Source organism: Canis lupus, chromosome 6, assembly GCF_048164855.1.
Source record: "Canis lupus baileyi chromosome 6, mCanLup2.hap1, whole genome shotgun sequence".
Taxonomy (NCBI): Eukaryota; Metazoa; Chordata; class Mammalia; order Carnivora; family Canidae; genus Canis; species Canis lupus.
In genome coordinates this window covers 64,366,410-64,391,674 of record NC_132843.1, presented here as the reverse complement: position 1 = coordinate 64,391,674, position 25,265 = coordinate 64,366,410, and the positions used below count along the sequence as shown (strand labels likewise).

The 25,265-nt window shown below is 38.8% G+C and overlaps 1 protein-coding gene across 2 annotated transcripts in view; it reads left to right on the top strand.

The window, feature by feature from the left end:
* The window catches only part of RGL1 (ral guanine nucleotide dissociation stimulator like 1), a 249,980-nt gene that overhangs the window by 73,104 nt on the left and 151,611 nt on the right, over positions 1-25,265 (top strand). For both annotated transcript variants that reach the window (XM_072830925.1, XM_072830923.1), the window contains exon 2: positions 17,147-17,310. In XM_072830925.1, coding sequence (XP_072687026.1) covers positions 17,179-17,310 — 132 coding nt within the window. In that variant the 5' untranslated portion in view covers positions 17,147-17,178. The remainder of the gene's footprint in view (positions 1-17,146; positions 17,311-25,265) is intronic.

Genomic DNA, 25,265 nt, shown 5'->3' with positions numbered 1-25,265 from the left:
TTCTGGAATTCTTACCAGTGCAGTAAGACAAGGAAAGAAATAAAAAGTATACCAATTAGAAAGCTACAGTAAAACCATCTCTATTCACAGATGAATGATCAAGCATGCTGCAAATCCTCACAAATCTACCAAAAAAACCTGCTAGAACTAATAAGTAATTTTAGCAGGATCTCAGAATACAAAATCAATATGCAAAAATCAGCTGCATTTCTGTATATTAGCAATAAACAAATAGAAATTGGAATAAAAAATAAGATAATATCTTGCAGTAGCATCCCCAAACATGAAATACATGAAACCTCTACCCTGAAAACTAGAGATATTTCTATGAGAAATTAAAGAAAACTTAACTGAATTGGTTTACTCTGTTTACAACTGGGAAGACTTAGTATTGTTATAATTTTAATTCTTTCCAAATTGATTTCTAGATTCAATGAAATCTCAATAAAGTCAGTATTGCTATTGAGTCAGTATTATTAAAATGTCACTTCTCTCCAAGTTGAGTTATAGATTCAGTGAAATCCCATAATAATTCTAGCAGGCTTTCTTGTAGAAATTTCTTAGCTTATTCTATAACTTATATGAAAATTTGAATGCCTACAATAATGAAAAGAATTTTGCAAAAGAATAAAGTTAGAAGATTTACATTTACTGATTTTGACAGTTATTACAAAGTGGCAGTTAATTAAGACTGTGTTATTTATTGGTGTAAGTTCAGGTATATAGACCAATGAAACACAATGGAAAGTCTAAAAATAGACCCATGTATGTATATCAACTGTGTGTGTATGGTCAACTGATTTTCAACAAAGATGCCAAGGTAATTCAATATGGAAAGGATTACTTTTTCAACAAAAGGTCTGGAACCAACTTGTTATCTACATTAAAAAAATGAATCTCAACTCTTTATCACACACAAAGATTAACTTGTACTGGATCATAATCCTAAATATAAATGCCGAAACTATAACACTTCTTCTACACTTCATGTAAGCAGATTTCTTAGGACACAAAAAGCTTAAACAGAACATTTGAATTGGACTACATTAAATTGAAAACTCCTGCTTCTCATAAGACTGGGTAAGAAAATGCAAAGGCAAACCTCAGACTGGGAGGAAATATTATCAACATACATATCTAACAAAGGATTGCTTTCCAGGATATATAAAGAACCCTTACAATTCACTAATAGAATCAATAAGAAGTCTATAAAAATGGACAAATTTGAAATACTCTTTATCAAAGAAGATATATATACAGCTAGTACATCCATGAAATGAGCTCAGTATGACTTATCATTAGGGAAAGAAAATTAAAATCACAAATGTGATATTACTATATGTCCATTAGAACATTAGAGTGGGGTCACCTGGGTAGCATAGTTGGTTGAGCGTGTGGCTCTTGGTTTCGGCTCAGGTTGTGATCTCAGGGTCATGGGATCGAGCCCCTTGTTGGGCTCTACACTCAGCTCAGTCTGCTTAAGACTCTCTCTACCCCTCGCTGCTGAGCATGCATTCTCTCTCTCTTTCTCTCTCAAAAGCAAAAAAACAAAAACAAAAACATTAGAGTGAATAAAATTAAAACGACTGACAATACCAATTGTTGGTGAAGTTATGATGCCACTGGAACTCTAATACACTCCTAATGGGAATATAAAATTTCATAACCATTTGGAAAAGAGTTTTGGCAGTTTCTCATAAAGTTGATCACATACTTTCCGTATGATCAAACAATTCTACACTTAGGTATTTAAGAGACATGAAAGCAAATGATCACATAAAGAGTTGTACATAAATGTTCCTCTCACTTTTTTTTTTTTTTCCCTCTCACTTTTTTAAAAGATTTTATTTATTTATTCATGAGAACAGAGAGAGAGGCAGAGACAGAAGCAGGCTCCCTGCAGGGAGCTTGATGCGGGACTTGATCCCAGGACCCCAGGATCACGCCCTGAGTCAAAGGCAGACACTCAACCGCTGAGCCACCCAGGTGCCCCAGTTGCTCTCACTTTTAGCTAAAGTAATCCAAACTGGAAACAACACAAATGTCTACAGACAGATAAATGTATAAATAAAATATTGAACAATGGGATACTATTAAGCAGTATAAGTAGGGGGAACTGCTTAGACCACAACAACATGGATCAATCTCAAAATAAGTATGGTAAGTGAAAGAAGTCTATATTTTGATTTTAGTATTGATAATGTGGGTATATATTTTGGTCAAAAGTCATAGAATACATATTTAATGTGAGCCATATAAGTTATACCTCACTAAAATTGTTCTATTTTTGAGGGCAAGTTCTTGCAGTTGATGTAACCATCTTATAATGGTGTTGGCAATTTCATCATTGTATAAAGCTTTTTTCTGTATTGATTACTATGTGAGACCTTCCGGTGACTTTTGCATTTATATTTAAGCTGTGATGGGGCACAGGGGATTGAGAAGGAAAAGTCAGGATTAAGGAGGGACTGAAGATTTGTAATTTGATTTATTCAACAAATATTTATTGACCACCTGATATGTGTTGGCACACACTAGGTACCCAACATATGAAGGGGAGTACAAATAAATATTCTTGACCTCTAAGAGTTCATAATCTCCTAGGGTGCAAATTAAAATACAGTGTTGTAAATACTGTGAGGCAACTATGAACAACTTGCACAGGGAGAGTCACTAACTCCCCAGTGGGTTTGGGACTGAGGGCGTGATATTGACATTTGCTTTAAATGTAATGTCCAGTGGTTAAAATCATGTACCTTAGAACAAGAGGGATAGAGATTAGAATCATGGTTCTGCTACTTACTCTCTGTATCAAATGAAAATCAAAACAGGGTGTCATGAATAATGTATCACAGTATCAGGCCTGTGTATGCCAAACAAGTAAATGCATTATATTAGAAGGATATAGCCTCAGCTGCTGTAACAAAGTCAAAGGGAAGGGGCTGGGGTGGGGGAGTGGAGTATTCTGAGTTGAAGTAACCACATAACAAAGGTATGAAAGGGCCCTATTTGGAGAACAGTGAGTTCAGTAATAGGAGAGAGTAAGGAACTGGGGTTGGGCCAAGGCAAAGATATGACTTGAAGGTCAAGATACAGCCAGATCATGACAGACTGTAATAGGAATTTTGAACTCTCTCCTATTGGTGCATTCCTTTTTTTTTTTTTAATTTTTATTTATTTATGATAGTCACACACAGAGAGAGAGAGGCAGAGACATAGGCAGAGGGAGAAGCAGGCTCCACGCACCGGGAGCCCGACGTGGGATTCGATCCCGGGTCTCCAGGATCGCGCCCTGGGCCAAAGGCAGGCGCCAAACCGCTGCGCCACCCAGGGATCCCTATTGGTGCATTCCTCTTTCAGGTTCCTAAGCAAGGCAATTTTCTTAAAAAAAAAAAAAAAAAAAGGCTTTTAGGAAAACTACTCTGGTGACAGTATGGAGAACGACTAGGAAGAGTGAAGATGCAGAGAGTCTAGTAACTCGGCTATGGCAATAGTTCAACCCAGAGATAATGGAAGTATACATCAAGGTGGTGGCTGGCATATAGAGGAAGCTCTAGCCTGAGATGCCTCATAGAAGTAGTCAAATAGGATTTAGTGACCCCTTGAATAGGGGGTCTAGGGATATGGAGCATTTGAGGTTGACTCTGGGATTGTGAGCTTGGGTATTTAGGTGGATGATATTACCACTGGTAGAGATAGGAACTTCAAGAGAAAGAGAAAGTTTCTGTGGTGAGTTAAGAGGTATGGAAGTGGATGCTTTATTTGTCGAAGGCAGTAATTTTGAAAATGTTTTGGTGGAATACTCAGGACAATATTTTTGAGTATCCTTCAATAAATAGACAATTACTTATAAACTGCATGCATGCACTATTATTCTAACATTTATATGTATTATAAAACATATACAAATTGGAAGAAATTATGAGATGAAATAAACACATAAGTCAAAGTTGCAATTTTTTCCCCTACAAATCAGTAAGTAGTCTTGGGTGTTAAGTGGGGTGTATACAGCCTGCTTTGGACTTACTGGAGCATGACAGCAATTGTCGGGCCTGGGTGCAGCATTGTGGAGTAGAGACGTGGTGGATCTTCTTCACCTTCCGGGGGGGCGAGGGGGGGATCTCGCTGACCCGTCTTTTCTTCTGGATTTTTTCTTTTCTTTTTATTTGGAACAGGCATACAAGTCATTACCCACTAGAAGCAACATTTGTGAAACTTTCTTAACATCTGTGGTGCATAGCCCTGGAAGGTCATTATAATTCAAATGGAGCAAGATTTTAACTGTTTTGGCAGAAACTTTGCCTGTGATACAAAGTAACTTCCCCCTTACAAACTGGCTAAGACCAGGAGATGGGGGCTCTCTGCTAGAAGTCCCATGCTGGACCCAGAGGAAAGTGTGTGCGTGGTCTAGCCCAGCAGAGAGGATCATGAAGTTTATTTACTTCACTATCACTTCTCCCTAAGATAAAGGCAGAGAAAAGGAGAGTGTTAGCTTGGCTCAGTGGCTTAGAGTAAAGAATCAGGGATTCTTATGTTTAAAATTGATGTCACTGCTAATGTGCTGCTTGAGTGTATCCAAAGTCCTGCTTTTCTATTTCAATTTCCTTTTTGGTTACGTGAGACCAACTATGACAGCCTGTTATACATGGAAGGCTAGCGTTGCCAGATTTTAATTTGGAGAATACAGCACTTATTCTTGACGAATTGGTCCAATAGGAACTGGAGTAGAGTCTAAACAACTCTGTAGGTCTGTGGCAAGGCAACAGAAGGAGAGAGAGAGAGAGTTAATCAACCTTCACCCAGGCAGCCTGTTGACAGATTTCTAGGCCGACTTAATCAATGCACTGACTTCTCAAGTAAAACCTCAAGATTATTTGGACTGATTTCACCACGCTTTATCCTTTTTGTGATAAAGTATACCTCTAAAGTAACTAGCCTGGGATTCCTTTTTAGGGCACACAAAAGAATAAAAGAAGAAAACCCCACATTTTCTTGTGGTCCAGACTGAAGTGCAGAACTGGAGTGAGCATATAGAAGTTGAGATTCTGAGCCAGCTTAAGCTTCACTAGCATGTAAATCATTTTTCAGTCTACAATAAGGTTAACAATTAAAATCTCTCTGGTATCCAGAATCAATGTCAACCACAATCAAATTGGGGCAATGAACCCAAGAACTGCATTCACTTGAGCTGTAAATCATAAACCCATCACCCTCCAGAGCAGAAGAAAAGTGAAGAAGTCAGTGAGTACTGTAATAGGTTCCATATGTTGTTTTAAAGAGAGTGAGTCTTTAAAAAAAAAAAAAAAGAAATTTAGACTACGGATCACCATACTTTTGTAGCAAAAATTTACATACACATAAGAAGTGAAAACTGATGATGTCAAATTTTTTGCTTCTGTTTTCTGCCACTTTTATTTATTTTATTTTTTATTTTTTGCCACTTTTAAAACATAGGGAAATAATTGTTTATTGAACTCTGGAAGGGCAGAGAAAGTGGAAGAAATGGCAGAGTGGACTTGAAAGGCGGAAGGAAGAAGCTGACTCTCAGCTTTGGTAGATAAGGAAGCATAGATAAGGAAACAAATTCTAATAACCCTCTTGGCTTTTCCTCTGCTACCTGGGTGAAAAGAGCTAGCGTTTCTCTTTTCATCCTTAAAGTTACAAGGCCCAAAATTAACATGGTCACAATTCTGTGAAATTTTTGAAAGGCTGCTATAGAATGGGAAGGGCAGCTGTGTCCTGAGTCAGATCTGTTTTCAAATTTGCATTCTGCTGTGTGATATTGGGCAATTCACTTAACTTCGCTGAGTTTCAGTGTCATCTAATGGGGGATTAATACTTAGCTTACAGAGCTCTCACTGTAATGCGCTTGTGCACGTCTAACACTTATCCTATCACTTTGAGATGTATCTGTGAAATGTATCCTGTCATTTTGAAATCTTTCTTTTTCTCTTCATGTAATTACCGACTTCATGATTTGGGTTAAGAAATCCCAGCATGTAGGCTGATAAAAGGAGTACATATGTTTATTTATCTTTTGTGTCCCTGCCTCATACACACCTGGCACAATGATTAGGCTCTAGCCAAGTAAAATGTTAGGGACTTCCCTTCCCTCCTGCGAGCAGCATGGTGCTGAGTGGAGTTGAAGCAACCCTACCATCATATTCCCTGGAAGTCTGCCACTTGCTGCGGTAAAGTCGCATTGGCCCGTTGACCCCTCAGCTAGGAAGTCAAGGATGCTAAGTAGTACATTGGCACGATTGCTATCGTTCTAAAGAGGCCTAAATCCAAGACACCATCTCATTCAGTTTCTCCTTTGGTTTATTGGAAATAGCAAGGTCAAGCTGTGGTCAATGAAAACACTGGAGGAAGTGGAAAGTCCTGTGAAAGTTTAAGAAGGGAAAAATAAAAGAAAGAGAAAAGAAACTACAACCTAGTTGGAATGGAATAGTGACACAGAAGGAAATGACCCTATTTCTCCTCAGACAGATGCTGCGGTAGATTTCACAGTGGCTCTGAAACTAAAACTGACACCTAATGGAGGTCTCAAGCCCCACATTCCATCCATCTCTCATTTGCTGCTATCAAAATTGAGACATTTTCAGCTATTGAATATGGTACGTGTCCATAAAAGGGCAGATAAAATGGGCCAATCAGACGACGACTGCATCTGTCAAAGCTCTAAACCTAGGCCTTAGTGAAAACGTAACCTAGGACCAAACACAAAAAACCCTGCAAAGGTACACAAGATATTTAGTGCAGCCTTTGAAAAGTCTGTGACGGATGGCTGGTGCTATTCTGAAGGCCTGATGAGAAATCCAGGCTTGGCTCTGCTAGGAATGGTTGCAATTTTAAAGAAAAAGTAGGTTCCAATTCAGGAACTGCTTAATCTATCCCGGCAAGACCTTCCCCACAGGCTGAGTTGAAAACATTCCTGACTCTGTTGCTATGCAAAGCAGTTTTCCAGTATGTTTTGGAAATTTGGGATTTGGGAATGAATTTGGTTTTCGGTTGTCTCATTGAGACTTCAGATCTTTTGGTTCACTCCAAAATAACATGAGAGTTCCATCCTTAATGACTGTGAAAGGAAAATTCAATAGTAGCCTATCAGCCAATACGCGTACCTGTGAATTCAGGACCTCTCATCTATGGCATACATGCACAGAGCTTGGCATGAAACAAAACAAACACAGAAGAAACAGAGATGTTGAGTGTCCTCACAGAGTTCACTAAGAGACTGAAAACAATTGAATACATTGAGTAAAAATATTTGAAAATAATGATGGCCTCTTTTCCAATGTACATGAAATGCAACCAATATAGCTGCCTTTCCTGACAAAAATGTCCCTGGGCTACAGCAAACTCAGGCTTTTGGGAGGGTTTCTTAGAATTTCATAAGATGGGATCCCTGGGTGGCGCAGCGGGTTAGCACCTGCCTTTGGCCCAGGGCGGGATCCTGAAGACCCGGGATCGAGTCCCACGTCGGGCTCCCTGCATGGAGTCTGCCTCTCTCTCTCTCTCTCTCTCTCTCTCTGTGTGTGTGACTATCATGAATAAATAAATAAAATCTTTAAAAAAAAAAAAAAAGAATTTCATAAGATGATTTTGACTTTTTGTTGCATTCACCTAGGGCACACAGATCACCAAGGGGACAAGCCCACTAGATCTGTGCCAGAATCAAGAGTCAGGAAGCAGTATCTCCAGTGGTTTCTCCTCCCTTTCATTGTCTCTTTAATGTTTCTGAGTCCATCTGGGTCAGTGAGTTTTTGATCCCACATGGGGTAAGTTTACCATGTTCCATCATGGGTACAGACCAAAAAAGCCAAGAAGAAAGTAAAAAATGTGAGACAGTGGGAGAACTCTCCCTAACACAAGGCATGCAGATCCCTCCCTCCCCCATGCTGGATGAATATTGGACCCATTCCTTTGGCCTTAGCATCACTTATGGGCATTAATGCCTATTTTAGAGGCCAAGATCAGGGAAGGAACAACGTAGATGAAAATGAAGATGCTGCTCATATTATAAAGCTTCCTGCACCTAGTTAGTCTAGCAAATTGGTGTCTGGGTATTTAGCAATACCAGCTAGATTTAATCATTACTATGTGAAACTAATCAGAGTTGTCCATATGGGACAAGATGTTCTCTGATCTAATGAAAAAGAGGTGTAGTTAAGAATATATGGGGGGAAAAGAATGGTATCCTTGCTGCTTAGAGACTCGGAAAGAGAATGAGGATTGGCCTAGTGCCAATTCACTGTATGTGCTTCTCCCAGAAGTGTTTTCTTAAGAGATCTCTCCCTTCCCCATAGAGACCTGCTGTTATCCTATAGTCCTATAAAGTGACTGTAATTAAATAGATTAAACTTCTGTTTTTAGTAAAGTAAAAGATTGAGAACAGACTGCTCTTTAACCAGATATGTGGAAAGGCCAATCTATTCAGAAGTTAGTTAAAATGATTTTGTGCATTAACTGATAAACTCAACAGACTTCCTTCCCTGAATGTAAGATTTTCAGATTTTTGCATGGCTCTTGTGAGAAGCCCACCTCTGAATCCTTTCAAGAGCCCAGATTCCTGGGAATTTAGATTTTTCAACATTGATATGATGCTATTTTGTGAGTGGAACATTGATGATTAAGGTATGGCCTTGTCTGTAGCAGTGAGGACACAGCTCTGTGGTCCGGCCAGCTTGACAGAAACTCTGGAGCTTGTTCCTTCACCTCTCTTGATCTTGAGCTTTTCCTCAGTCTCTGTGAGGATGAACTGATGCTCGTGATGTGCGAATCCGGCACCTGGCACGGTGAATGCTATATCGCTACCGGACTGCTATAGTGTATGTCGGGACCTAAAGAATGACTCCGACCTGAGTCAGCTTGACTTCCTTCAACTCGAAGATAAAGATTAGCCTGTGACTATTGAACTGTGTGATGCTCCCCTGATGGTTTTTGCATTTTGCCCTCATTCAGCCAGTTAAAGCTGGAATCCACAGAATTGTGAAACATTTGAGCCTGGAATGGTCATGTGATTTACAGTTTCATCTCATTCTGCACTTTCAAGCAACATAATCGCTGAGCTTTTTATTGTGATAAAAACGCAGGCCATAAAAAATTCCGCCCCTTAGAATTCTTTCTGTCTCTCTTACAATGCTGAGGGATTCTTCTAGATCTCGGACTCTGTTCTGTTTAGGTATCCTCCCCCTTCCCTCCCCCATGTCTGCCTGTGCAGATCTGTTTCCAGACTGCCCGCACTAAACGGAGACAAGGAAGGGAGCCCAGCTGTTTTCCTTGTGTTGGCTTTCTGTGCTGAGCAGGAATTGCTAAGCAAAGAGCAACATTTCTCCAGGGAGGTTCACAAGGGTAGTACAAAACCCAGTCTGGGTTTTTCTTTTTTTGAGTTATTATTAAAAACTTCTGCCAAGGATTATCAGTGGGGGGAGGGGAAGGTGGTAGCTCACGAAGTCTGAAGTGCAGTTGGACCAGCCTTTAAAAGCTATCAACTTGAATGAAGCAGGAATGTCTTGCACTACTTCAATTTTCTACATTTAACAGGAGACAGTTGCTCCCAGAGAAAGTCACTTCTGATTCCAAGGTTCCATTGTGCAACCTTGTTCAGTTTCAGTGAAGACAGTACATAATTAAAATTCCTTTGAAAATGGTTGCCCAATGATTGACATTTGTTCCAAAATACATCATAGTAGTAAATGCTTAAACTGCTACTCCAGTGAAGTATATTTTTTTAGTGGAAAGAAAACAAAATTTTTTTTTAAAGGGTGATTGAGCTTTTTGAAAAAAATTGAAGGAATATGATACATTTATGTTCAGTCTCTCAAAGAGCTGATAGTCCAGCAGTGGAGACCAGAGTAAATCGAGAAGAGCCAAAGAAACCAATACGCAGAATATAAGTGAGTTGCCTGTTAGAGGCTAGAATGCTGCTGAGTTCCCACAAAGGAGGAGACAGTGAAGATCTGTTGCCCTCCTAATACGTTGACATAAATTGTTACTTCAAACACAACCGATGTTTCAGTATTGCTCTGAAGCAATCTGACGTGCCTGCTTTCCCAGGACGAGTGCTGCTTAGTGCTAGAAATGTATACCATGACTCCCTGGAGTTCTTTCTGTCTTGTGTCTCTCTATGCTCTAGTCTCCATTTCTGCACAGAGATCCTAGATTCTGGACAGCTGCTTCTGTCTCCGTTTTCAGAATGAAGAGACCACTGTGATGCACCCCTACAACTGGGAAGGCTGTCTCTTATGACCTCCTTGGATGCCCCAGTTTATGAGTACCACAATATCAATCATGATTAGAGATGTCTACCACTGAACCAAGATTTGGATGCTAAGGATCACTGAGCTCACCCAAACACCAGCCTTACAAAGCCTCAGCAAAATTTACAGTTGACTACACATTAGAGAATTTTGAGTTCTTCCTGAAGAGTCACAACTCAGGTGTTAAATCTATGAATGCCAAGGGGCTATGATAACATCATACCATTTGTTTGACTTTTGAGTAATGAATACATGCATCATGCGGGCATAAGTATAGTATGCGAGTGACCTATGGAAATCACCACTTTTCACCATTGTGTTTAGTAGTATAAATCCCTCAGTTCTACTGGAAAAATACTTCAGTGCACATTAGTTTTGCTTTCTACATTTGGGGTGGGGGAGAGGTGAGTACTTTATTTTATCTCTGTGGGAGGGGGGTCTCAGCGGTGTTATTGGTCTATTTATTCATGTTAAAGATGAGGTACATGAGGCTGAGGACAGTGAAATGGTTTGCCCAAGTGTTACAGAGAGAACTTACTGTAGTCTTATGATTTAAACCCAGGTCTCCTGCCTGGGATTCCAGTGTGCATTGTACTATGCCATTCTGAACCCTGTAAAACACACTAAAATGCAAAGACTGTTCTTGATACATAGACATTCAGGTGAAAGAGTTGATGATAACCAGAGGTAAAGAAGCCTGTCTTATCTGCACAGAACCTGAGCTCATTGGAAGCAGAATGAGGATGAAAGAAGTTAAGAGGAAAGAAATGGCAGAAACACAAGTAATCATGGGAAGAAGACTAGAATAGGGCAAATATCAGAGACATTTTCAAGATTAGGAGAAATCTGAATTGAGTTAAAAAGATTAAAAGATTTTTCTAGGCAGAAGCAAGAGTGTATGTGTGTAAGGGAACCAAATAGAAATGCTGTATTATCAATGCATACAATGGAATCTGCAGGAGCAGAAGAGAAACACGGCTCTGCTAGACAAAGGCTAGAAACACCAAAGCATTCCAGTAAGGTTCTGAATGGTATATAGGTTCTGAATACTTCCTTCTGAAAAAATGTAAGGAGGAGAGGGAGGGGAAAAAGATAATGATTTAGTGGGATGTCTCATATATTATTTACTATGATAGAAGAGAAAGTCAAATTCAGTAAAGATTGATTTATCAAACAAAATCCAGCATGGGTATTAATAAAATAAATACAGATTTCAGCGAAATTGTGCCTAGGACTTATTTTTAAAGCCATGCTTCAAAAAGGTTGTATCTGTGAGAATTATAGATAATTTTTATCAAATCACAACAACAGATACTAGTAATGGCAAGCTTTTATGTTCTTAGATGATCACTTAATACTTATGTTTTTAAGATTAGCCCCTGGGCCACCTGGGTGTCTCAGTCACTTAAGCCTCCAGCTCTAGGGACGCCTGGGTGGCTCAGCAGTTGAGCGTCTGCCTTTGGCTCAGGGTGTGATCCTGGGTCCGGTGATTGAGTCTCACATCGGGATTCCTGCATGAAGCCTGCTTCTCCCTCTCCCTCTGCCTATGTCTCTGCCTCTCTCTCATTCTGTCTCTCTCATGAATAAATAAATAAAATAAAAAGCCTCTAGCTCTTGATCTTGGCTCATGCTGCATCACGCTCCATGTTGGGTGTAGATCCTGCTTAAGATTCTCTCTCCCTCTCCCTCTGCTCCTCCCCCACCATTCTACTCATTCACACTCTCTCCCTCTTCAAAAAGAAAGAAAGAAAGAAAGAAAGAAAGAAAGAAAGAAAGAAAGAAAGAAAGAAAGAAAGAAAGAAAGAAAAAAGAAAAAGAAGATGGTATTTGGATTTAACCAAACTGAAAAACAACAACAACAGCAACACAAATCTTTAAGCTTTGGTAGGAATGTTAGGGCTCTAGGATTTGAAGCAAAATGATCTTAAGAATTTTTACATGGCTTTTTCTCATCTGCAGTTGGTTCTCAGTGTCAAGTGAAAGCATCTTTCTTCCATACCACCAGACTTATCTTCCCTGTTCTTATTTTACTTCTCTGTTTCATGAAGTAGGGACAGTGTACAGTCAAATCCTTTTACAATTACAAAAGGCACTTCTCTAGCAATTTTCTCTTGAATATTTTAAAAAATATTTTTCATTTATTCATTTGAGGGAGAGAGAGAAAGAGACAGACAGACAGACAGACAGAGCACAAGCAGGGGGAGAGGCAGAGAGAGAGAGGGAGAAGCAGACTCTCTGCTAAGCTGGGAGCCCAATGTGGGACTCGATCCCAGGACCTGAGCTGAAGGCAGATGCTCAAACATCTGAGCCACCCAGGCGCCCCTCTTTTTAAGGTTTTGAGCTAAATTTTGCTCCTGTGTTCTCTGATCAGATATTTGTCTTTCTATACTTAAAGCCTCCTTTCTCTAACCCACCTCTAACTTAAGGATGATCTCACCATCCACGGGTTTAAATTTTGTTTTGAAGGGATGGTAGAAAGGGAGGTGGGTGTAGGGGGGTGACTGGGTGATGGGCACTGAGGGGGGCACTTAAGGGTTGAGCACTGGGTGTTATTCTATATGTTGGCAAATTGAACACCAATAAAAAAATAATAAAATAAATAAATTTTGTTTTGTTGATATTAGGTATTTTAGGATGACGGTTTTTCAAAAATGGATTCCTCAAAAATCTTATAGGCTTATGATATTTTAGACCAAATATTAAGTGGAATTGAAGATTCTGCCTTTAGGTTTATAGTGATTTCATCTTATTCATTGAATGGGCTTATATTAGTGGTATTTGCAGGGAAGTTGGCTTGTAAGCCTTGACCACGTGTTTTAAGAAAGAAGACAGGAGTTCAACTCTAAGATATGCGGCATATCAAAGGTAGTAGAAGGTCTACATATTCCTCTTATTTTCATTCTAACGAGAAATAGCCCCACTATATAGACTTCTATAGGCTCATTTTAGGAAAATAGGAAACCTATAAATAAATGTATGAATTGTTTAAAGAAGATATGGAGTGGAACTTAAGATTTGAAGAGGTAAAAAGGTGGATCAGCAGCAGAATTTGGCTATAATTTGGGGGACCAGTGGAAAATGAAAATTCAGGGATTTTTGTGTAAAAATTAAGTTTCAACACATTGATAGAACATTCAACCAAACCTGGGGCCCTTCTGGGCATGGGGTGTTGTGTGACTGTGCAGGTCACACCAATAACAGCTACCCTGGTCAGAAGTTGAGATGGGGTGAGGGATCTGGCTGGCTCAGTTGATGGAGCATGTGACTCTTGATCCCCACGTTGGGTGTAGAGATTAGTTAAAAAGAAGAAGACCAAGAGGAAGAGGAAGAAGAAGAAAAAGAAATTGAGTTGAGGGATCCCTGGGTGGCGCAACGGTTTAGCGCCTGCCTTTGGCCCAGGGCGCGATCCTGGAGACCCAGGATCGAATCCCACATCGAGCTCCTGGTGCATGGAGCCTGCTTCTCCTTCTGCCTGTGTCTCTGCCTCTCTCTCTCTCTCTCTCTCTGTGACTATCATAAATAAATAAAAATTAAAAAAAAAAAAAAGAAAAGAAATTGAGTTGAGATGGGAGTAAAATGGAAAAGGAATGCTCTATTTTCCCAGGATGTTTCCCTCTCTGTATCTATCCCACTCTTACCTGTATACTCATTAGACATGACCACCTCTCAAGTGGGCACTAGTGGGCCAGTTAGCTTAGACACTGATCCATTACTTAACTCTAATCCATGAGGGAAAGAGCAGGAGAGGGAGGTCTCATTCTACCCGTGAGGGGATGTAGGGTAAGGTTTGAAGTTCTGCTGAACTTTTTCTAGGAGAGAAAGCATAAACTTCAGAACTCTACAACTTCCTAGCAGTGTATTAAAATTACTTAGCTGCCTTGCATCTAATTTTTCAGGGCTGTAAAATGGTTAAGTCCACCTGACCAGGTTACTGTGTAGTGTAGAGATAATGTGAAAAGTCCTAGCACGGTGGCTGATATGCAATGGGAGCTCAAAATATGTTGCATATATGGTCATTTCGTTTTGTGGGTGAGGAGAGATTCTGAGAATGGATGAAGAGACCTCAAATCTCGGATGATGTGGAGGATCTCGAAACGTTTGAAGAGCATCCTAGTCACTGGCTGCCTCTCTGCTTCCATCATGAGTTCCCAAGTACTTCATAATGGTTTAAAGCTCATTAAATTGCATCTTCTTCCCAAACAGGGAAGGAAAAATCTGTGGGAAGTCAGTACACAGTAGAGTTCAGTCTCCAATACTGAAAATTTGCCAATTCTCACCCACACTGTATTGATGAGAAAGCAATTGTGGGCAGCAGTAGAGTGAAAGCTGTGGGGTCACCAGGATGCGTTATGCTTACAGATGTTCCATTGTTCACCCTGAGATGTTATAGTTCATCTATTTTGTCCAACTAGGTTTCCATGATATGCAGAAGAGAGAGCTAAAACCATTTTATGTAGCTTTTCCACTTTGTTTTGATTTATTATTTGTTGTTTACAGTATTATCTCCAATAACAATGATGGAATTTCCTTCCCTACTAATCTGGCCTATTTCCATTTGGCCTGTTTATTTTAGTTTCCTTTTTTGGGACTGAAACCTCCACATGACTTTGCTTTGTTTATTTCCTTGCCTGTATGTGTCAGCATCATTTATTAGCATATCCTCTCACATGAACTTTGTTCATTAATTATAAAGGTTTTGTTTCCTGCCTCCTAGTAGGATTGTATTCAGGGCTCCATGTGTGTAAGTACTGCACGATGGTTTTGGTTAGCAGTTTCCTCATCATTGCTCTCTGCAAGCAGATGGTTTGCTCTCCATGGCTTCCAGATGGAGCACGTGAAGCAGAGAAGGAAGTCTGCTGCCAAAGATGTTTTTCTCAAATCCTCTGACCAACTAGCCCTGCTAGGCTTCTCAATACTCATTTCTGTTTACTTTTATTTGGGCAATAGGTTATGTGAGCATAAAACCTGCTTTTTGCAGACATGCTCAATTCTTGAAGACATTTCCATGAAAGCTAGTCTGTGTACTAATGAGCAATTCGGTGCTTGGGGATGCATGATGAACATTAGACTTGGCTCTTTCTCATGAAGACCGTATAGCCCACTAAATCAATCAAAAAGTGAAAAATAAGAGGTAATTTGATTTTTACATCTGTTATTTGAATATATTGGATCTGCTGCCACATTTTCACTGGATTCTCATGATTTACTGAATTAACTAATTCATCAAACATTTGTTTAGTATTTATTCTGTAGGGTAGCCCGGGTGGCTCAGAAGTTTAGCACCGCCTTCAGCCCAGGGTGTGATCCTGGAGACCTGGGATCGAGTCCCACATCGGGCTCCCTGCATGGAGCCTGCTTCTCCCTCTGCCTGTGTCTCTGCCCCCCACCCCTTTCTCTCTCTCATGAACAAATAAATAACAAAATCTTAAAAAAAATAAGTATTTACTCTGTATATGATGCCATCCCTAGTGTCAAGATGCTTAAAAGACAGAGGGTGAAAATAGAGTTGAAAGCAAGTAAATAAAAATGTTAACAGGTGGCACAATAGAAATCTGTCCAGAGTATATAGATGGAGTAACAATGGAGAAGGGGTCTTTATTCCCTTGGAGTAGGGGTGGGAAGAGATGTCAGAAACAAAGCCTTAAGGTGCTGGATATATTTGAGATCCATACATACCTTCAGATGGGTACAATGATGACTGAGGAGGCCTAAGGGTATGGTGAAAGAAGGGAGGTGGAGGAAGCCAGGCAAAGAGGGGTTTAAATTTTATTCTTTAGGGAAAGGTTTTTTTTTTTTTTTTTAGATTTTATTTATTCACGAGAGACACACAGAGAGGCAGAGGCATAGGCAGAGGGAGGAGAAGCGGGCTCCATGCAAGAAGCCTGGGGTGGGACTCAATCCCAGGACTCTGGGGTCAGACCCTGACCCGAAGGCAGATGCTCAACCGCTGAACCACCCAGGCGTCCCTAGGGAAAATTTTAAGTAGGTGGAACATCATTTTTAGATTTACTTAAAAAAAAAAATTACTCTGAGAAGGATAGAGGAGGACGGGAATGGAGGCAGGAGATTCCTTTGGACAGGATGGCGAGGAGCAGGCATGATGTGATTCCAAACAAGCCAGTGGTGATGGAAAGATGTCAAGGAAGAAGACGTTATAGGATTGGTATCAGTTTTAAAACATTGTCTTTACAGCAACTGCTGATGAATCTAAGGCTCAGGAAAGTAATGTAGCCAATAAATATTGAGTAGAATATTTTTCCATGCTTCCACTGCAGTTTGAAAAAAAAAATATTGTGACATTTAAGATGTGGCCATATACCATATTGTGATGACTTGTTTATAACTCTTTCTGCCCCAGGACATTAAGTTTCTTAAGGTTAAGAACCAAATTACCAAATGATTTGTGTATGCCTAGCTTGGAGCCTAATATAAACAAGTACCCAATAGATGTTTGAGGAGGAAGACTCCTGACGCCAGTACTTCTTCCACATGCAATATACAGCATGAAAATTCAAGAACTTCATTTGGGCTTGTCTCTGCACCCATTTCCATCTTACCTCCTGAGGGGGGCTAGAGCAAAGTGACATACAGGCATAATAGGCAGATGATGCTTCTTACTTTGCTTTAAAATTTCTATCTATTTTTTCGTAAAGAAATTGCATTCTTTACCAAAATGCACCCCTGCCTCCAGAAGCCTGCATTAAAATAGCAATAATGAATATTTAATATATGTAAAAAAGTGGTCATCAAAGTTGATATCTGTTGTGACATTGTCTTCAATGGTCTCATTATCCACAAATCACACATAATAACTTGCATTCATATCTTTTTTTTTAATGGTAATTCATGTTTTAACCTGGATCACACTTTATTCTTCCACACAGATCCGTAATGCCTCCTGCCTGGCTCCTTCAAGATGGAGGGTAAATCTGTGGGAGAACCTGCTCAAGTGGCATCTAAATTCAAACTTTCCACCAAGGTAGAAAGCCCAGGACCCTGGCTGGTGGAAGACCATGCTCGGATATGGGAGGTTTTAAAGACAGAGGAGGTAAGACAACTCTGAATGGCTCAGTTGGTACAATGATGGATTTTCTTAGACTTGAGACTCTAGTTTCTTAGTGGAGTCAGCACCGAAGGCCAGCTTGGCAAATTTTTATTCAGGGGCCAACCATGAACAGAGAACAGTGTCAGGAGTGTGTTCCTTGGACATTAATAACTCCACAGTGATTTAGCCAAAAGATGTGGCATTGACAGAGCTCAAAATATACAAGTAGACATTCTCCTTGTAGGATCTTATCAGTCCTAAGTGGGAATTCAAATTGTGGTGAAAAGTTAGTTCCTAAGGATCAATCATAACAGTGGAATTATATAAATTCAGTTTTGTTTTTAAGAAAATTGTAGTTTTCTTTTTTACTGTTTTTTTTTTTAAGATTTTATTTATCCACTTGAGAGAGAGATAGCAAGAAAGAGAAAGAGAGAGAAATAGCATGACCAGCGGGGAGAGGGAGAAGCAGGCTTCCCACTGAGTGGAGAGCCTGATGTGGGGCTTGATTCCAGGATCCTGGGATCACGACCTGAGCCGAAGGCAGACACTTAACCAACTGAGCCACCCATGCACCTCTAAAAATTTATTGTTTGACAGCATGAGGCTCAGTGTAACCGTTAGAGCTCTTTGGTGGCAGGCAACAGATATTCACTCTGACTAATTTAGGGAAAATGGGAAATTGTTGGAGGATATTGGAAGGCTCACAGAATTGATGAGAGGTTTTGAAAGGCTTGGAAAGTAGACAGGAGCCAAGTCAGTAAGAACTGCTCAGGGCACTACCCCTGCTATAAATTCCAATCTTTTCCCCACCCTCTCTTTATTCTCATATGTATCTGCTCTAAATGCAAAGCCATGGGAGTTGGGGGGCTCACTGCCAAACTCAGTCACATGTCTTTTTTCCTGGTTATTATGTAAAGAGAAAAAGAATCTTCTATGAGAGATCATTATAGCAAGTCCGCACAGCACTTGTGTTTGGAGTCCAAATGTCTAATATCCACATGTTGTGACAATTCCAGTTCAAGAAAGTAACTTAACAAGTGCCATTTTAAACATGTGAATGCTACCCAAGCAAGTACAAACCTCTATATGGATCTTTTCCCAACAGATTTTTTTTTTTTTAAAGGAATAAAGCTCCACAGAGAGCAGTTGAAGTCTCTATGCATCCCGCCTAACAGGACCAAGACTAGGGTGAGATAGGTGAGGTGCTGAGGGCACAAATTTAAGGAAACAGATTTGTGTCCTGTACTTGCACAAATTTGAGAGTTAATGAGTCCTTATATTTTGAAGTGCCTTGCTTACGTTGACGTAGTGCTAACTCTACCACCCAATTTTATTCTTCTCCCCTTTTCTCCAAGGTAATCCCTTTCCTAAATTAGGCATTAACTATTCTTACACATATTTCATTATATATAGTACATACCTGTTATCCACATATCCAATATATAGTATTGATGTAGATCTTTTAAATTTTGCATAAGCTTTATGCTACATGTCTACTTCTATATAGCTTTTTAAAAACTTAACATTTAGTTTCTACCTTATCTGTTTTCTATACTTGACACATATAGTTTTAGCTTATTCACATTTTACTTCTTTATATTCTATTTATTGCATCAAATTTGTTTCTCTTCCCTTATTAACTTTTAGGGACTTTTCAATACAAGGTAGTGTAGTATATTCTTTAACAGAGGCACCTGGAAGTGGCCTGCTGGATTATAAAGTATGAAAACCTTCAGTTTTACTAGTTATTATCAGATTTATTTCCAAGATGAGGACATGAATTTATATCCCCACAAGCAGTGTATGAGAAGTCCCTCTGTTCTGTATCTTCACCAGTTACCAATCTTGTCAGACCCTTTAAATATCAGTTAATCTGATTGTTTTGAAATGGGCTCTTGTTGTTTTAACGTGAATTTTTCCCATATGGATAATCAGTTATCCTAGCACCATTTTTTGAATGTCCCTAATTCTTCTGTAGTTAGGAATCTTCTCATGTATCATATTTCTTTACATACTCTCTCTGTTGATGTGATACTCTCTCCACAGTTTTAGCTTTAAAGGAAACATGGATATCTAATTGGACATGTGCCTCCACTGAATTATAGCTCTTCAAAATTATTTTGGCTGTTTTTGGAAGTTACATTTTCTATATGGATTTAGGATGAGCTTGTTAAGTTCTGTGAATTTGGAGAAAAAGCAAAGTCTGCTGGAAATTTGATTGGGATTGAAATAAATTTGTTGATTAATTTGGAGAGTATCAATATCTTTATGATATTCAGTGATTATCTTGTCTAAGCATTGACTTTAATGGATATGCTTCAAATATTTCACCCTCACTATTTCACCAATATTTTATCCTACACCACTTTTCATAACTTGAAAAGTTATGAAACTTTTCATAACTATGATTGAGGAAGTTTTTTTCTTCTCCTTTTCCTTTTTCCTAAATGTTAATTTCTTTACATTGTAATATTTGATATCTACAAAATAATATACATGTAAGTTATAGAGTATAATATTAAAACAAACACTGTGAGTTCACAATGAACTTAAGAACTGCAACTTTATCAATATGTTGAATTCATATGTGGACTCTTTCAGAGCCTATTCTCTGTCCCCTTGATTCTTTTCCCTGCAAAGTTAACCATTTTCTTGAAATCTGGTTTGATCATTCTTTAGCTTTTTAAAAGTTTTTATTGAATATAAATATATCCCCAAACAATATTGTTTAGTTATATAAGCTAGTTATTTGGTCTTACATATGATATAGATCTGATTTCTTTGGTGACCCACTTCTTGCACTCAACATGTTTCTAAGATTTTTAGTAGTAATTCATTAATTTTTATTGTTGAATAATATGCCATTATGGGGTTATGCCATGACTTATTTATTCATATTTATGTTCATGGATATTTCAACTACTTAGTCTTTTTTTTCCATTATGAACAATCTGCTGTCAATATCCTTATACATGTCTGTGCCTGGTGTAAGAGTGCTCCATGTATAGGAATCTTTCTAGATTAATACCTACTAGATGAATTTTGTAGTTGAATATGCAAGTTATGTTTTGCAAGTTATTGCAAGTTATTCCAAAACAGTACTAATTTACACTTCCAGCAGCAGTGCATAACATTTTCTTATTCTACATTTTTGTCAACTTTTGTAATTGTTGAATTTTTAAATTATTTAATCTAGTTGTTATAAAATAGAAACTCATTTTTTACTCATCATTTCTTGATGTATATCACTCCATCATAGATAATTTTGTTTTTTTCTCTCTCTTTTTTAGAATTTACTTTTCTGAGGTCTAACTATATATAGCAAGAGTCTTTATTTCCTTTTTTCTTTTTGTCTGAAGATGCCTTTATTTTGAGCCTACTCTTAGAATGATAGTTTAGATGAGTGCAGAATTCTAGGTTATTCTCTTTCAGTACATTAGAAATATTCCATTGTCCTCTGCTTTCCAGTGCTTCTGTTGTAAACTAGCTAAAAGTCTAATTTTTATTCCTATGGATATGTCTTTTTTAACTAGCTAGATCTTCTCTATATTTTTGCTGTTTTGTAATTTCATTCTTCTATGTTGAGGTGTGGGTTTCTTTTTATTTCACCTATTGAAATTCATAGGGTTTCCCAAATATGTGAATGTCATCTTCCCTCAGTCTGGAAACACCTCTGTAATTTTCCTTTCAAATAATTGGTTTTGCTTTATTTTAATTCTGTAACTTCAACAAGAATTTTTTTTTTCTCACTCTTTGCTTATGTTCCTTACCCTCTCTTTTTTCTCCATGTTGTGTTCTGATTAATTTTAGATCTATATTACAATTCCCTAATTCTTTCCTTCTATCTAATCTGCTCTTTTAACCCAGCCACTGAGTTTTAAATTTCAATTGTTCTACTTTTTTTTTCTAGAAGTTCGTTTTTTTTTTTTTAATTTCTAGTCATTGTTTAATGTCTTGCTTTCTATTCTTATTTTTATTTTTGAAGACTATTTGTCAAGAACTGTGAAGGCTATGAGATTTTATACTATTTGCAAGTTAACTTGCCAAGGTTAGATACTGAAAGAAGACATGAGACTGCTGTGTCTCAGAGACAGAAGAAACAGTGGCCAGAGTGTAAACATGTCTGTTTTGGTACCCTATGTCACAGTTCCTCCAGGGCCTAGATGCTTGCCAGCACAGAGAAGATCACTGACTTTGGGAAACTTATCAGTGTACAGTTTACAGTAGACAGCAAGTAAGCTTGTACTTTCTCCTAGTGGGGGATATTACCTTATCCTTTAAGGTTAACAATAGACTGCAAACACAGGCCTGAAAAATGATCTGAGTAAAGACCAGCCAGGCCTTGATCTTTCAGCAGAGAAAGCAAGACATCTAGAAGCAAGAGAGACCCATGGGGGAGTGTTTCCCAACAATATTAAATATAATAGTTTTATATTCTGAGTTGGCAATTCTAACAACTGTGGGTCTTGTTTCGCTATCTGTTCTTTCTGTTGCCTTTTGACCATGATGTTTTGTTTCTTTTGTGACTTTTCACTGTGGGTTCACTTTTCTTGGAATGAAGGGAGTTTTCTCTCTTGAGAATTTGCATTTACTGCTGAGAGCCCTATCAACTGGAAGTCACTTTAAAGTAAATTCTTAGCTTGAAGTTCTTCAGACTACTCAATGTGACTATAGGCTGAAAATCTATGGATGGGTGTATTTATGGTAATTAGTTCCAAGGGGAAATGACTCCCTCCCCTCCCCAACTCACCCTTGCCCCTATTCAGTACCATATTTTAAGATAAGCAAGTTTTATGACATTGTTGTAGAGGGCATGCCATTCTTAGTTCACCTTAAAGTAGAGGGAATAACATTTTGGGGTCCTAGTTTTATGCAGTGGGGATTCACTGTAGATTCTCTCTCTTGAGCCAGCCCCCAGTTTTGTCTGTTAGTCTCTGTATCATTTAGAGTAATAAAACTGGGGCACCTGAGTGGCTCAGTTGGTTATGAGTCTGTCCTTGGCTTGGGTCATGGGTCCCATGGGTCCTGGGATTAAACCCCACTTTGGGCTTCCTCCTGTTCTGTGGGGAGCCTCCTTCTCCTTCTCCCTCTGCTTGCCACTTCCCCTGCTTGTGCTCTTTCTCTGTCAAATAATAAAATCTTGAAAAAAAGTAATAAAACTGATGTTAAAGTAACACTAATGCTATCACATAGTCAAAAATGTAATAAAAGTTCCATTTCTGAATCACAGAGTATAGTCAAATACTTGAGTTCATTCTTTTTTTTTTTTTAAAGATTTTATTTATTTATTCACGATAGATAGATAGATATATATAGAGAGAGGCAGAGATACAGGCAGAGGGAGAAGCAGGCTCCATGCCAGGAGCCTGACGCGGGACTTGATCCTGGGACTCCAGGATCGCGCCCCGGGCTAAAGGCAGGCGCCAAACCGCTGAGCCACCCAGGGATCCCCACTTGAGTTCATTCTTAAAGGAAAAGCCCTGCAAGTGGGATTTTAGAAGAAGAATGAGAGAAAATATTCCTGGAAGAGGGAAAACTGTGTAAAAGGTAGTATTAGAAAGCATTTTTAGCAGAAAAGGAATGGCGCAAAGGATGAAACTGAGAGGGAGCAAATAATAAAAAGTCTTATGTGCTTTACTCAAAATTTCAGAAATTATTCTGTGGGCCTTGAGGAGTCAATGAAGGGTTTTAGGTGGGACTAGTCACATGGTTGGATTTGTTTTTTAGAAATGTTACTCTTTCAGACCTGTGAAGGATGGCCACGAACACTTCAAAACCTTCTAGCCCACTTTGGTCTCTTTCTTTTCTATCTACATTGTGCTGTCAATGCTCAATGGGGGAATTATTTGGGGTTGTTCTTTTTTCAGGATGGGGATTCTCTCTCTTTAACTAGACACTCTGTCCTTGAGATCATGTTCATTAATTTTAATTCTACTACACTATTAACCCAAAGCATGGGCATACTGCTGGACACAGGTTGAAATAGAAACCTGATGATTGGTCGACAAAAATTTTCATAGTATTTATGTAATCATATAATCATTATTTCACAGTAATATGTTGTTTATCTAAATTATAACATCTACCAAAATATTGCTAGCTATGAGTACAAAGGTGATTCATTTGATTCACCCTAGAATAGCACTTAGTGGTTGTGACTTTTTTTTTTTTTTTTTTGGTCATTGCTGATTGAATTTGCACTGAGTCATCTGCCATGTCACTGGACTTATCTGTGCTCAAAGTTTTACATTTGTGAGGAATGCTGCCAAGATAAGCAATGTTGTCTGTGGCTATAGAACAGAGATGTGCTCTGTGTGAAATTAAACTAGTGAATGAACTGTACAGAGACTGGAAATATGACCTCTTCTGCTTTATCCAGCTCAGGAATGGGGCCCCACATTGTAACATCATATTCTTGGAGGAGGAAATAGTAATGTGTTCATCATACATGCTTTGGAGATGAAGTCATACTCATCTGAGGGACAGGAAAAGAAATAATTCAAATGAAAAACTAGATGACAATTTGGATGAGCAGTAGGGATGCATTGCATTAATCTTTGAAGAGCCAGCTCTTTGCTGAATCTAAAGCCTGTGGTTTGATGATAGAGCAAAGGCTCTTCTTTGGGATTCTGAATGAATTTCTTTTAGGCTCTGCCACAAATTTTAATATGAGGCAAAAGAATGGACGTGTCCTGCTTAGGAAGTTATTAATATTTAAAAATGCCTTGAAGTATTTTTGCTGAAATGAATACAGTATATGTATCATCAGTAATGAGAAATGGAATTTTGAGATTGAATAATGTTCAATTGGGGTCTGTAAATGAGAGAAAATAGCATTTATTGAGCACCTTCTCTGGGTCAAGAACTGTATTTAGTTGGCATTTTCATATTCATCAATATCAATATGTTTAATTGTCAAAGCCAAAAGTATATTTTTCACCAAGATGTTGAAGATTAGAGGTTAAGGCACATACTCAAAGATACATATCTGGTAAGTGGCAGAGTAACATTCAAATTCAAGTTTGTTTCTATTTATTTTTATACTGTTATTTCTTCACAAAGTTGTCTAATAAAATTACTTAAATCAATCTGATTCTGCATTTGGTTTCCTTGTCCAGACTTTAATCCTGGCCAGGGCAGGATCCTCAGCTCAGTAAATGGTACTGTACAGCCTTGCCTTCAAAGAGCTTGGCTCTGCAGTATCTGGTGTGAGTAAACACCAGTGTGTCCACTGAATCACATTGTTCTTCCATTCTTCAAAGCATTGTCCCAGTGAGTGTGACTGGACTTCCATCTCTGCTCTCTCATATAGCATCCCAGTATCTCATGGAGACTGCACCCTGCCCTTAACTCTGTCCTATTTAAATGGAGCCCTAAAACTCTGCTAAATTCTTGTAGCTCTCTTTTCTGGATATCTGAGCTCTGCCCCACATCCCCCAACATGTTGATTGGGATGCAGTTGTGAGCAGTCTGGTTGTTTGGAATCTGGATATTTTCACCCATTTCCTGAACTCTTGTCACTTCTTTGGGCATTAACACCTGCCAGGAATCCACATGTTCCTATGCCCTCAAGACACTGCTCATCAGTTTGCTCTTAGCATGGGCCACCCACTTGTCATCAGGGAGTCTCTCTATGTCCACTCTATCAACTTTGTATCTTCTTATTTTTATCCATTGTCTCCTGAAGCCAGAGTCCCAGGTTGCCCAGTATAAGACGCTTTGAGTTATGGCAAGACATTTTTAATAACTTCCACAGTCTAAACCAACCAGGGACATTCTGGATATCAGACCTTTCATTATGGTTACACTTCAGTGTTGGTATGTGAAAAGGTTCTCGTATACCACCTACCTCTTCAAGGAAGACATCCTTAACCCTTCTGGTTAGGGTTAGTGACCACTGTGTGATCTTGTAATACCTTTGCTCATCTGTCTTATAAGACTCATCACATGAATGGGAC